General features: G+C 48.8%; 2 protein-coding genes across 2 annotated transcripts in view; one reads left to right on the plus strand and one right to left on the minus strand.

Moving 5' to 3' along the window:
* The window catches only part of CRTAP (cartilage associated protein), a 32,636-nt gene extending 32,422 nt beyond the window's left edge, over positions 1 to 214 (plus strand). Inside the window, exon 7 of the mRNA XM_027088193.1 lies at positions 1 to 214. This exon is cut by the window's left edge and continues 381 nt beyond it. The gene's annotated coding sequence lies outside the window, so the exon portion shown is untranslated.
* Positions 215 to 6,353: 6,139 nt separating this feature from the next.
* Positions 6,354 to 14,787, minus strand: part of SUSD5 (sushi domain containing 5) — a 39,107-nt gene continuing 30,673 nt past the window's right edge. Inside the window, exon 5 of the mRNA XM_027088263.1 lies at positions 6,354 to 9,346. Coding sequence (XP_026944064.1) covers positions 8,052 to 9,346 — 1,295 coding nt within the window. The 3' untranslated portion in view covers positions 6,354 to 8,051. The remainder of the gene's footprint in view (positions 9,347 to 14,787) is intronic.

Raw genomic sequence — 14,787 nt, forward strand, 5'->3', positions numbered from 1 at the left:
GTCTCCCCCTCTTCACACCTGTCTCCCCATCTTCACACCTGCCCCCCATCCTCACACCTGCCTTCTCTATTTTTATACCTACCTTCTCACCATTTTGGTTAGAAGGACACTTTTCCATGGATAGTTTTTTTCTTTTCCCAGAAAATCAGTATTATTTTTTAAATAAGAAAAATACTCCTAAAAGGTGGTAATTATAAAAACCTACTCTAGCCTTTCTGCTTTTCCACATTTTGGTTTTGTTTCTCCTCATCCCCTGATCCAGCAAAGATGGTGAGGACAAAGGCTAAACTTCTCATGATGGTCTGTACACGGTCTGACCAGCATTTTTTCTGGCGCCCATTGAAAAAGAAGTTGGGTAGACAGGGTCGAGTACAGAAATGTGGCTTTTGCCCAACACTTTCACATGTCCAAAGTCTTACAGTGGTTGGTAGATCCCATCTGAGGACAGTGCTCAGCCATTAGTCTCAGAGTTGGGAATGGAAGGAAGCAGAGGGAAGCTAGTTTCATTCACTGTTTCAACAAATATTTACTGAGCACCTACTACGTGCTAGGCTTTGACCTGGGCACTGGAGATACTGCACAGAAAAACAGAAAAAAAAAAAGTCCCTGCCCTCATGGAGCCTACATTCCTCAGGGAAAGACAGACAACAGATAAACAAAAATAAATATGTACAAGGCATCAGAGGGTGATCATTGCTATGGAGAAAAATTAAGCAGGGAAGGCGGTAAGGAGGCCTGGAGATGCTTCAGTTTTTGTTTTGTTTTTTGAATTTTTTGGCGCATGTGGGATCATAGTTCCCAGACCAGGGATCAAACCCGGGCCCCCTGCAGTGGAAGCATGGAGTCTTAACCACTGGACCACCAGGGAAGTTCCAAGGCTGCAGTTTTAAATAGCGTGGTCAGGGAAAGCCTCAGCAAGGTGACAGCAGAGCAGAGACCTAGGGAAGTGGGTCTCAGGGCAGAGCATTCCAGGCCAGAGGGGGCAGCGTGTGCAGTGCCCGACAGTGGGGATGCGCTTGTGTGGTCCGGGGACAGTAAGGAGGCCCAGGGGAGGTGTGGGCCAGGGGCAGAATGGAAGGAGGTGAGGATAAGTGTGTGGGTGGGAGGGTGGATGGCTCAGCCTTGCCGGCCAGTGTAAGGCCACTGGCTTCTGCCCTGAGTGGGGTGGGAGCTGTGGAGCAGAGCGGAGCCTGGGCTGACTTGCGTTTTACAGGGAGCACGCCAGCTGCCATCCTGTGAGAAACCTGGAAGCGAGCAAGGGTAGAAGCAGGAATACCAATTAGGGGATGGCTGCAAGAATCCAGGCAAGGGGGATGCGGGCTTGTCCCCGGGCGGTAGCAGGAGAGACATGGTGAGGAGTGGTCAGATTGTGGATTTTTTTGAAAGTGGGGCCAATAGGATTTGCTAACAGATTGGCCGTAGAGCGTAAGAGGAAAAAAGAGAGTGGCTCGAGGTGACCTTGAGGTTTTGGGCCGGAAGCACGGAAAGGATGGAGTTGCCATTTCCTGAGATGGGGAAGATGGCTGGGTGGGTAAGTAAGGCATTCGGGGCCAAGCAGCTGTCTGAGGCTGGGATGCCAGGTTCAGGCTGCAAATAGAATTGGAGCGTTTTCTCAGGTGAGGTCATTAGCAGAGCCTAAGTCAGGGATCCAGTGGGGAGTGGGTCCCAGGGCGGGACTGCAAGGCAGGCGGGGCCCGTGCGTGGGTGCCCTGCCCCAGGACCCCATCAGTGGAGGCTCTGGACCCGCACACACCTGAGCCTCCTTGAAGCTCCAGGCTGCGGCTCTTCCCGGCTGTACGAGGACATGCAAGGAGGCCTGACCCTGTCCACCTCTCTGTGCCCACAGAGCTTCCCTCTGGTCCTCCTCCTTGGAGCCCAGGAGAGCTTTCTGTGGGTGAGGATGTTCCCCACGGGGTTGCCTGGTGGTGGGCAGAGGTTCCCCTTCACTGCCTGAGGTTGGCCTCTTTTCACTGGGGACTGAGAGCGCCTCCACCCCCATCCTAGCAGTGTCCCCTGGGAAATAAACCCTGGGGACAGTAGGATCAACACTGTCAGCACTTTGCTTTGCTTGAAGGCTGTGGAACCAAATTACTAAGTTTTTACTTCGAAAGAAGCCAAACCAATTAAATGAAAAAAAAAAAAAAAGTGGGGCGATTCTTCCAAACCCACCATGAAAAATCCCCAGCTCGCAGGCTGCATTCAGCAACCTCAGCCCAGTACCTCCCTGAGCGGGTTTTCTTGGAAGAACCTAGAAGAATCCTGGATTGAGACGTCGTGGGTCTTTTGAAAAACAAAACAAAACACATTTGTAAGCTTTGTGGGAGCTTCCAGACCGAGACTAGGATGCCTTGCTTGTCCTCTGACCCACCTGCACGCAGCCCCATGGGTACTGTTAGGTTTCCACCCAGGGAGGCTGCCCACCATGGGGCAGGGGGTTCTCTCCAGCCCCAGTGCCTCTCGGGCAGCCCAGGCAGGGGCCTACACTGGGGAGGGTCTAAAGGCACCCCCTGCGCCTCTGTTAATGTTCACACTTTACCTTAGCAGGGAAGGGCTGGGGGCAGGTTTGTGTGTACATAAAGGATTAAAAGCCACTAATGGACCGAAATGTTGCACATACCACGCTATTCAATGTACTAATATTTTTCTGAGTTTGAGGCTTTCTAATTACTGCCACTAACCTGTTGTACTCACCTCTGGGATCCAGAACCACCGTGTCCGTTGCCCACAAATGCCGCCTTCGGAAACGTTGCTTTTAGGAGTTCTTACTAAGGGAATGTTAAGAGCACAAAAATTTTATTGAGCCAAACTCAGTGGCAAACAGAAAATGATTTGTTAGATTGTCAGTGGGCAAGAGTTTATTATGACTGCTGGTGGAATCAACAGTGGCCCGTTTCTGCCAACATTGATGGAAATAACGTTTTTAAGTTTTAAATGTGAGATGTAAACCTAAACTACTTCAGTTTTTTTAAAAAAAATTCAATACTTAAACTGTGGGGAGAAGGTGGATCGGAGCCAGAGAAAACATTCTCATTTAATAGTGTTTGCACATGGAACGGCAGCACAGTTTGTAGCGAGGCTCTGAGAAAAACCCACAACTAATCCTTCATCGCAGCTGTCCGAACTCTTGACCATCTGCCATCTCCCAAACAGCGACTTCTTTTTTCTGGTGACTCCAGGCTTGAATGACCTAGTGTGGAGAGTTTAAACTATATACAAGGAGCGGGGTGGGAAGGGAAGGGACCTTAAGTCAGCCTCAACCAAAGGTTTTGTGCATAGGACTTCCTGTGCCTGCAGCCCGTCCCCGGGGCATCTCCCTGAGAGGGAATTCACCGGGATGGCCCAGCCTCGCCTTCACTGACCCACTCCTACCCCAGAAACAAGTCAGGAGCAGCCGTGGAATGTGCCGTAGCAGAATGTTCTCTCTCGGAGGTGGGCACAGTGAGCATACCCTAGGCCTAAACTGCGCCCCACCTCAAATCCGGCCTTGGTGGCTTGTTGAATGAGTGAGTCGACTGGCCATCCTCTTGGAGCTGATAGCGTAAGATTAATGGTGCCTCCTTTTACAAGAAAAAGAGTGGGAAGAAATGAAGCAATTTCTTAACTGTACCCACAGAAACAAGATGGGCCCACTTTAGGGTCGTGGTCAGCAGGCCACACTACAAAGGTTGTTGCCGATATCTTTTCCACCTCCTCTCCTTGGGTCAGGGCAGTGGGTACAATTTCACTCTGTGGGAAATTAGAATCACATTAAATGTTTTACTTTGCTGCTGCTTTTTTTTTTTTTGACCGCACAGCATGCAGGATCTTAGTTCCCTGACCAGGGGTCCAACCCGTGCCCCCTGCAGTGGAAGCGTGGGGTCTTAACCACTGGACCAGCAGGGAAGTCCCTTACTTTGCTTGTTCTTTTTTTTTTGCGGTACGTGGGCTTCTCACTGTTGTGGCCTCTCCCGTGCTCCGGACTCACAGGCTTAGCAGCCATGGCTCACGGGCCCAGCCACTCCGCGGCATGTGGGATCTTCCCGGATCGGGGCATGAACCCGTGTCCCCTGCATCGGCAGGCAGACTCTCAACAACTGCGCCACCAGGGAAGCCCCTTTGCTTGTTCTTTACTGCTTTCTTTCTCAGTCTGGTGGTGGGGCTGTCTTAACCGGACCCAGACATTCTAGGACGCGTGTTGTAATGAGCTGTTTTCTCAGGTCTGTGAGGTTTCTGATGCGCATCTAGTGAAGCAGAGCCCTCACCCCAAGGACTGTTGGCTGTCACGCAGAGGGGGAGTCCTTGCCAGCCATGGGTGGGCCCAGAGCCTTCAGGAGATGCAGGCTCATTCCTCTCCCCAGGAAGACTCTCTTTCAGAGAACTGGGATCTCACTAGGAAAACACTGGGAATCCAGGGCTTGCTTTGGATCTGATGAGCTGGTCCCTGGCTGCCAAGGTCTGAGAAGTGATAAAGTATTTACTGTTTAATGAGGACCAAAAGCCTCCAGGCATGACAGCCAATAGCTACTGTGCTCCAGGCCTATCACCCAAGGACCAGGAAGGAGAAAGAAAAGTGTAGAAGGAGGCAGGTGGAAAGAGTGAGGAACCAGCCAGGGCAAAACTAGACCTATGGGCCAGAGAGTTCACACACATCGGCTATTGGAAGAGGTGGTGGAGGACACGGATTCTGTTGATGTCAGCCCGGGAATTCTGGAGGATACAGTGGAAAAGTTTGGACGGAGCAGGAGTGGCGGTGTAGGCAGTAAGAGTTTACCCATCAATGGACGTCTTAAGTCCTGATCCCTTGAAGTAAAGCCTTGTGCGAGTGATGGGGTGCTCTCAGGAGAAGGGAAGCAGGAAGGAGCTGGAAAGGGTGTGGTCTCGGAGACCAGCCTCAGCATGATCCCATGGGAGCTCTCCCACCTTGAGGCGAGGAGGCCGGCCTTCTGTGTGCTTGTGTCCATAACTCACTGGCTGTGTGCAGGCTGCCGCATGGGTGGAGGGGTGTGAGGGGCTAATTCCTGGGTGAGGGAACTCCCATTAGGCTGAGGACAGTTCTCTGGGTGAGAAGGGTACGCGTATGCATTTATGAGCATTTTAGCAGCCAACAGGGCAGGAGGAGGAGGGTTCACCTGCCCAGTGAAGGGGATCTGGGTGGGCACCAACAGTGTCCACAACGTTGGGTGGCTTGGGAGGGGTCATACCCGGTGTTCGCAGAGGTGAAGAGGGACGTGAGGCAGATGGGAGTGGTGCTGATGGTCTCTGAGCTGGGTTACTCCACTCACACCTCCAGATCTGTTGCCCACCTTGCCCTGTGCCCCTGGGTAGACATTGCCTGGGCTCCCTCACCCTCGACTGCCGCTGACCGCAGCGGGGACTTGGCAAGGGACTGCAGGCTGAGAGAAGAGGTCCAGGTCTTTAAAAAGCCTGCCTCTCTGGGCCACGGCTGGACAGGGGCTGTATTCTTCTTGAGGCCAGAGCCCTTGTCCCTCGGGGGCTTTTCTGTTGCTGAAGCTCTCATCTGGGCCTCTAACAGCCCTCCACCACACCTTGATGGTTCTCTTAACCCTCCCCAGGCTTTCCTGACCACCTACCCCTAACTCTCTCTATTGATTCCTTTGACTGTCCCATCAGTTAGGAGAAGGGAGGCCATTGGTTCTGGTCTCTTAGGCCAGTGCTTCTCAAACTTGACCGCGCACACCCATCACCTGAGCATCTTGTTAAACACAGAGTCTGAGTCAGCAGGTCTGGGGAGGGGCTTGAGATGCTGCATTTCTAACAAGCTCCTAAGTGGTGTCTGTGCTGCTGGCCTGGGAACCACACTTTGAGTAGCAAGGCCCTGGGCTTTTTGTTGTAGTGAGAGGCATGGTCTCTGGTTGGGGTGAGGAAGATGGAAGGAGGAGGGAGGGGGCAGGAGCTCTGCAGACTCCCCAGAATCCTGCTGTGGGAGGTCACATGGCTGAGAGTTAGGCTTAGAAAGGGTGGTCTTAGATCCAACAAGTATTAAGACATTACTTTCAAGACTACTAGGGAATTCCTTATAAAAAACCACTGTGATGTAACGCAGATATAAAATACACTAAGTAACTGTTTGGGGAAATAATTATTTATTTAAAAAATGTCAGAAGCTTTGTGTTAATGGATCCCCACCCCCAAATTTTTGTGAGCAGTAAACATTTACCAGTCTCAAAACACACATGATGACATACAATTTAGGTTTACAGTGTTTTTTATTTTTGTTTTTTTGTGTGTGTGTTTTTTGCGGTACACGGGCCTCTCACTGTTGTGGCCTCTCCCGTTGCGGAGCACAGGCTCCGGACGCGCAGGCTCAGCGGCCATGGCTCACGGGCCCAGCCGCTCCGCAGCATGTGGGATCTTCCTGGACCGGGGCACGAACCCGTGTCCCCTGCATCGGCAGGCGGACTCTCAACCACTGCACCACCAGGGAAGCCCGGTTTACAGTGTTTTTAAGCATTCCGTTTCTACGTGCATTATTAGATCCTATAACATTAATTTAGATGACACCAAATCAATAAAAACTTAAAAACTGATGTGTTGGGTTTATTTTGCCGTTCTATCAAATAATACATTTGCATGTATTATTTATTTGTGATAAATTTATTAATACATTTGTATTAATATTACCTATTTTTGAGTTGGAAGTGATGTTTTGGCAGCCTCAAATGCTATCCAGGGGCACAGCTATGCCTGACCTCCGTGCAAGACAGACCTCAGGTGTTCCTCATCGGTGCCTCCAGAGCCTCAGCTGGCCTCAAAGCTCAAAATTTATGTGCTTGTAAGCCTGTGGTTCAGTCTTGAGCGTGCATCAGAATCACCTGGAGGGCTGGTTAAAGCACAGATAGCTGGGCCCCACCCCCAGGGTCTCCACTTCATCTGGGGTGGAACCAGAGAATTTGCACCTCTAGCAAGTTCCCAGGTGATGTCGATGCCACTGGTCTGAGGCGCATGCTCTGTCATCATAAGCGAGATGTGCTGAGTCACCATAAGATGATCGAGATGCCGTGAACTGGGTGCACAGCAGCCATGCGGAGTCCATCCTGCACTCAGGCTGTTTCTAGAGGGCTCAAAATCGCCACAACAGGGTAAGGTACAGATTGTCACAGGTCATTTCATATTCCTTTTCAATTCCTCTGCTTCTCTATCAGGTAGGTACCCATGCTTGATATCCTAGTCCTTGGCCCTCTTGAAACATTTTTTTCCTCCTAGCTCATTCTCTCTTCCTGGAGTTCAGAGGAATGGTTAATCCTGAGAAAGGAAACCGAGGACTGAGTTTTGTTAGTCCTGGCAAAAACTCTAAGACATTCCTAGGCACAGACTGGTCAAGGACAACCAGGCCACTGCTTCTGAGAGGAAATGGTGCTTACCGGTACAAAACAAATCTTGTTTTTTAAAAAAACGATGGGCTGTCCCACAGGATGGAGGGAACAGGGTGGATGTGTGTCCCACCACTCCTCCCCTCCCCACCCAACCAAACATCTGTCATAAATTCTTTCCAATTTCAACAAACAATTTTTAAAAAATCTCAACGCTTCTAGACTATGTCCTGGTTCTTGGCTCATATGCCCTCAGCAACGTCACAGCATTAAAAGGAAATAACCCATTATTCTTCCATATCCCACTCCCAGCAATTAAATATCTATATCCGAAATAACACCGCTCTCAAATGCTTTGTACATCACATCTATTTCGAAAATTTCATGTTGCAATCTCAGTCATTTTCTTTCTTAAAAAAAAAAGAAAAGACAACTGTATGATGAAGAGGTGAGTTTTGACCTCTCACTGGAATTGGGAAGCACAGGTCTGGGATTAGTGCAACAAGTTCCAGGGCAGATGGTCAAGGGGATGCTGAGGTGTGTGAAGATGCCACCAAAGCCTCCCTGCCCTGCCAGGTGCCTCCAGAGATGCTTCTCAGCCTAGAAAAGAAAGACCTGAGAAAAAGAAGACGAGCCCTACTCCACTTGTTTCGTGCGCTAGTGAATTGTCAGGGTTTTTCAATGTGATATGTCACAGTTTATCTTCCTCCCAAGGGGCTTCGGGCGAGCCCCCCAAGGTGGCTAGACCTTCTCCATCTCAATCTGCTGGTGGTAGTGACCAACCTGCCGCTGGCCAACATTCAGCTTGTACACGGAGCTCTTGTGCCGGCACCTGCGGTAACCCCACACGGCCCCCATGCCTGCCAGGAACAGCAGCAGGCACAGGACCGTGACAATGGTGGCAATGATGGGGCCTCTGCTGAGGCTGCGACACTTATCCCCTACGCAGGACTCCAGGGTTGGAAGAAGCTCCTCGCTTGCACCTGGGCCGGGGACTTCCTGTCCCAGGAAGTCCTCAGACAGCAGGTATGGAAAGGTATCCTGGACCTCAGGGGCAGTGATTTCCACTGGAGTCCGGGTGGCCGCCGTGACAGTTGAGGGAATGAGGTTCGACGTCTTGTGGATGGCGGTTGTCACCGTCTCCAGGATAGAGCTGGTGAGCTCATAGGGTAGGGTGGACATGGGAGGCTTCTCTGTGGCATATCTCCAAGGAACAGTTGACTGGTCCCTGGTCAAGTCACCATCCCCCTTGCTGGGACTCTCAGTTTCAGACACACTCATGGGTCTGAGAGCCAAAGCTTCTACATCTAGAGTTTGAGTTGGAAGAACTGAACGGTTGGTTGTGTCCTCATTGAGTGTGAGGGTGGTACTCCTGGGCTTCTTAACTTCCACAAGAGCAGGCTGATTGGGTGTAACTAGGACGGTTTCTTCCAGCCCTACTGATCGATTGCCCTCGTCCTTCTCTTCCTCCTCTTCTGCCTCTGTCTTCCTCCAAGCCCCATCGGTCACAGGGTAGCCATCTAACCAGGACTCATCGCTGCTGCTCACCATTGGGTCACTTGCCTTGCTGTCATTCCTGCCCACAAATGGCCCCAAGGGACCATCAGTGCTGCTGTAGATGACCCTAGTTTCTGGCTCACCTGGGGCCGATGTGGTGCCACTGTGGTTGTCTCCAGCAGGAAACTGCTTTTTGGTGTCCTCGTCCATCTCCTTTTCCAACTCAGGCTTGTGGAAGGTCTCATCAGGAAACCAGAACATGTACTTCTGGTTTTGTCGGGATCCTGGCAGGTCTGTGGGGACACCGCTCCCAGTGCTGGGCAAACCTGTGGTTGGCGCAAAAGCTGTATCCTGGGCTGTGTCTTCTTTCCCCACAGAAATAGAGACCAGATGGTCCTGCTCTGGAGCCTCCTCAGAGGCTTCTCCCTGACCCCTGTCCTCTTCTGCCTCTGTCCGGGAATCCTCCATGAGCTCTCTGAATGACACAGATCTGTCATCAGGAAAATTATCTTCATAGTCAATATGTACCTCACCCTCATCTGGAAGGAAAGAGGGAAAAGCCTCATTAAGTCCGAGGTCACAGAGCCAGCGTGGAACACAGAAAAGGAAACCAAAAGTATGAGGACTAGAACAAATGAAATAAAACTGTTATTCTCAGATGCTATGACTGTATCACAGATAAACCCAAAGAACCTATATACAAAGTGTTAAACAAATTAACAGGCAAGTTTATCAAGGAAACTGGGTCTACAGTCAACATAAAACATCAACTTTATCTCTATATACCAGCAATAAACAGAAAACAAAAAATTTAAAAGATACCATTTGCCATAGCATAAAAAAACCCCAGACTCCTAGGAATAAATCTAACAAAAGATGGGTAAGATTTCTACATAGAATGGTACAAAGTATTTCTGAGCAAAATTAAAGAAGACTTAAGTAGTGAAGGCTATCCTATGTTAGTACAATGGAAGTGTAATTGTTAAGCTGTCAATACTGCCCAAATTGATCTATGTAGATTTAATACAATCCTAATAAATATCTCAGACATTGACAAGCTGATGCTAAAATTTATGGAAATGCAGAGGGCCAAGAATAGACAAGGAAAAAGAAAAGCTGGAGCATGCAAACTACAAGATTTCAAGATTAACTATAAAACTGGAGTACTTTTTAAGACTGTGTGTGGTATTGGCGCAAAGACAGACAATGGAATTACATTAACTTTAAGAACTTCTGTTCATCAAAAGCCACCATGAAGAGAGTTAAAATGCAAGCCACAGAGTTGAAGATAATTGCAACACATATAGCCTTCAAAGGGTTCCAGAATTTATAAAGAACTCCTACAAATCAATAATAAATAGGCAGGGACTTCCCTGGTGGCATAGTGGTTAAGAATCTACTTGCCAATTCAGGGGACACGGGTTCGATCCCTGGTCTGGAAAGATCCCACATGCCGTGGAGCAACTAAACCCGTGAGCCACAAATACTGAGTCCGCATGCCACAACTACTGAAGTCTGTGTACCTAGAGACCATGCTCCACAACAAGAGAAGCCACCTCAATGAGAAGACCGTGCACTGCAACGAGGAGTAGCCCCTGCTCTCCACAACTAGAGAAAGCCCGCGCGCAGCAACGGAGACCCAACGCAGCCAAAAATAAATCAATAAGTTTAAAATAAATAAATAAATAAATAGGCAGACAAACCATAGAAAAGTTGGCAAGATACTTGAATCAGAACACCACAAAAAGGATATCTAAATAGTCATTTAACACATGTAAAGAGGCTCAACCTCATTAGTAACAGAGAAATGCTAATTACAGCCATAATGAAATGCCATTTACATAGCACCAGAATGGCTAAAATTAAACAGACCGAAAATTCCTAGTGTAAACAAGGATGCAAAGCACAGCAATTCCACTCCTAAGTATGTACCCAACAGTAACGTGTGGACACGGTCACCAAATACATGCACGAGCATGTTTATAATAACCAGAAACTAGATACACTTCAAATGGCCATTAATTGCAGAAATGACACATACACTGTTGTACATTCATACAATGAAAATCTGGACATCAATAAAAATGAACCAACCCCTGCTTCCCACGACATGGAATCTCACAGCCATAAAATTGTGCAAAAGAAGCCGAGCACAAAAGAGCACATTCTTTTGGGGGTACTGGCAGCATTCTACTTCTTGACCTGCGTGGTGGCCAAATTTCTTTATTTTTTGATAATTTATTAATCTGTTCCCTTATGATTTATATGTATGTTTTTTCAAACTTTCTAAAAATTGAATGAAAGATCTTTAAATTCTATAGTGGTTTACAATTTTCAACAGTTTCACACACGATTCCATATAATCTCATAATAACCCTTTTATTTTTATCTCCTACCCCTATGTTGCCCCTCCCCCTTCCCTCTCCCCACTGGTAACCACTAGTTTATTCTTGATATCTGTGAGTCGGCTTCTTTTTTGTTTTATTCACTAGTTTGTTTTATTTTTTAGATTCCACATATAAGTGATATCATTGAATGTATGTTTTAATTAAATAAAAAAGTATCTTTTGAAACTCTGATTTGCTCTTTGTAAGACTTCTGAGTTGTGAGATGTGCTGTGAAGTATCCTGAATCCAGCTGAGTGAGAAGGAAGACGGGCCCCACAGGCAGGAGCCCCGAATGTAAGGACAGCTTGGTGAGGTAGGAACCATGCTGGTTAGGAAGGTCTCAAGTAGCTGTGTCCTCAGAAGAGAGCAGCCCGCTGAGCTTGCCCCTCTCAATGGTCTTTGAAAGTTACATCCTACTACAAGACACAATTATTTTATTTTAAATTTATTTTTAATTTTTTTGGCTACAATGGGTCTTCGTTGCTGCGCGTGGGCTTTCTCAAGTTGCGGTGAGCAGGGGCTACTCTTCGTTGCGGTGTGTGAGCTTCTCATTGCGGTGGCTTCTCGTTGCAGAGCACGGGCTCTAGAGCGCACGGGCTTCAATAGTTGCGGCAAAGCTCAGGCTCAGTAGTTGTGGCGCACAGGCTTTGTTGCTCTGCGGCATTTGGGATCTTCCCGGACCAGGTCTCAAACCTGTGTCCCCTGCATTGGCAGGCAGATTCTTAACCACTGCGCCAGCAGGGAAGTACAAGACACAATTTTTTTTTTTTTTTTTTTTTTGTGGTACGCGGGCCTCTCACTGTTGTGGCCTCTCCCGTTGCGGAGCACAGGCTCCGGACGCGCAGGCTCAGCGGCCATGGCTCACGGGCCCAGCCGCTCCGCGGCATGTGGGATCTTCCCGGACCGGGGCACGAACCCGTGTCCCCTGCATCGGCAGGCGGACTCTCAACCACTGCGCCACCAGGGAAGCCCCAAGACACAATTATTAAATAGAAAGGTTTCTTAGGCTCTTGTGATATAATAACATACATATTTGGTCTTTGGTTCCTGGCACAGAGCTCCTAAAACCCTTGGAATTTCCTGCGTGATAGGGGTGACAGGAATATTTTTTGTTATGCATAACAAGTTTCTTTGACCATACCTGAGTTATGTTAATGAGGTGACTCTGTGGGCCCCTAGAGAGCTTCAGGTTGGGGGCTGGTTGTCAGAGGAACCAACCACGTGATTAGAGGGTTGGACCTTTCAGCCCCACCCCCACCTAGGGAGAGGGGCTGGAGATTGAGCTGATCGCCAAGGCCAATGATGTAACCAACCATACCTACATAATGAAACCTCTATAAAAACCCTTAAACTACAGGACTTCAAGAACTTCCAGGTTGGTGAATGTGTCCAACGTGCTGGGGAGGAATACACCCCAGGTTCAAGGGACAGAAGCTCCCGTCCTCGGGATCTTTCCAGACCTTGTCCTATGTACCTCTTCATCTGGTTATTCAACCTGTATCCTTGTAATATCCTTTATAATAAACTGGTAACTATAAGTAAAGTCCTTTCCTGAGTTCTGTGAGCTGTTCTAGTAAATTGTCAAACCTGAGGAGGGGGTCGTAAAAACCCTCAATTTATAGCCAGTTGGTCACAAGTCCAGGTGATCTGGATTTGTGATTGGCATGTAAAGCAGAGGCAGTCTTGTGGGACTGAGCCCGTAATCCATGGGTTCTGCACTAACTCCAGGTAGGTAATGTTAGAATGGAATTGAACTGTAGGACGCCCAGCTGGTGTCCAGAGATTTGCAAAATTGGTTGTTGGTGTGAGGGATCCCCCTCCACTGCCCCCCACCTCACCACATTTGGAGTCAGACGTATTCTGCAGGTGGAAACAAAGCTCAGGAGTTTCCCCCTACTTCACTCTGCACCTTAAAAAGGGCAAAATGCAAAGATCTCCAGCACCAAGGTCTGGATGGAATGCTGAGGTGTGGTGTGTTCCTGGGCTCTGAAACTGGATTAGTGGGCATTTGGTTTATTTCTAATAAGTCTCCTTATCTTGCTTATTTAATGACTTGCAGAGTTATAAACACATTTAAAAATCCTTTCTGATCTGCTCCTAAAAGTTAAGCCCATTCATTTTACTTTTCATTATTATATTTGTCATCTTTGATGTTACTACTATGACTCGATGAAGGCTACTTTGTAGATACTAAAACCCCCAGCAGGTGGAAGAAGTTAACTATATGGTGACCAGGCTGTAGCCATGACATAAGCTGCCACAATTCTGAGAACTGGCCTCAAAGAAATGGGAACAAACCGACCCTGGAACTGAAGATTAACTGAACCTAAAACAATCAAGATGATGGTGATCAGACCACCGCCTGACCAATTTCAAGATGACGGTCAGAGCTGACTGTGCTGTTCCTGCATGTAGTCCCCACCCTCTGCCTATAAAAGCTCTTGCCCACTGATTGTCAGTGGGGGGAGTCGGTCTTTGGACAGGAGACTGGCCTCCCCTCTCGGTTGCTGGCCTTTGAAATAAAGCAAACTTTCCTTTCCGTCAACCTTGCCTCTTTATTGGCTTTTGAGCGGCGAGCAGCTGGACCCACTTTAGGTTAAGTATTTGGCGCCCAACCTGAGGCTGGGCTCTCGCGATATCTGGCTCCCGGGGTTTTCCCGACCAGAGCCGCCGCCGTGAAGACTCGCCGGGATGGCTGCGAGGAGCTAGTTGCTCGTGACTCGCTGGCCCTGAGAGGGGGTTTGGGGGGACGTTCATAGCAGCTGTCGAAACTATTTGTTTCGGGGATTCTCCCTGTGTCTTCCCAGCTTGGCACTGGCTGCCAGCGTACGCTTTCCCTTGGTGGAATGGAAAGATGCCTCTGGAAGAGCTGACGAGCTCCGAGACCGAGGTAAGTTCACTGGTGTGCACCCGGCAAGCTTCTCTTTTGAGCACCAAGTGCTATTTGGGCATTTTGCCAATTGGTTCTGACGTGTGTCTGAGGTTGAGGACCGTCTGTGTTGGGAAGTGTTTGTTTGGGACTCCATATTGGTCATCCTCTCAGGGTATTTGTGATAGTTCTGTCTTCTGGTGTGTGGACAAGTCCTCTCTGCCTTTGTGTCCCCAGCACTCAGCGTGGTGCTTGGCACATAGTAGACACTCTGGAAATATTTGTTGAATGAATAACCGCGTGAATGAAGAGGTAAACAAGTGAGTGATGGAAGCCCGTTTTGATCAAGCTTGTTTCAGTCTGGAAGTCCGTCAGCCAGGGCATTATTTGGTGCATGACAGTAGCAAAGAATGGTAAACAACCTCTTAGTCCTAGTACTGAGCATAATCAATGTGGGCTAAATTCCTTCTCCCATGTAACCCAGCCCATGAGCTTCAGAAGTCAAAAGGTACCTGGAATATGGGCAGGACGTGAGCCATTTTCTCCTCCCCCCTACCTTCTTGTGCAGGAGATACTGGCCTAGCGTATAATGTTAGAGCTGGGGATTTGGGATAGGTCAGCCCACTCTTGCCTGGTGGGCCTGCCTTGACCAGGACCCTTATGGCCAGTCTGAGGGGGTGTGTGTGTGTGTGTGTGTGTGTGTGTGTGTGTGTGTGTGTGTGTG

This window comes from Aethalodelphis obliquidens, unplaced genomic scaffold, assembly GCF_003676395.1.
Source record: "Aethalodelphis obliquidens isolate GAN/ISIS:26980383/991018 unplaced genomic scaffold, ASM367639v1 scaffold62, whole genome shotgun sequence".
NCBI lineage: Eukaryota > Metazoa > Chordata > Mammalia > Artiodactyla > Delphinidae > Aethalodelphis > Aethalodelphis obliquidens.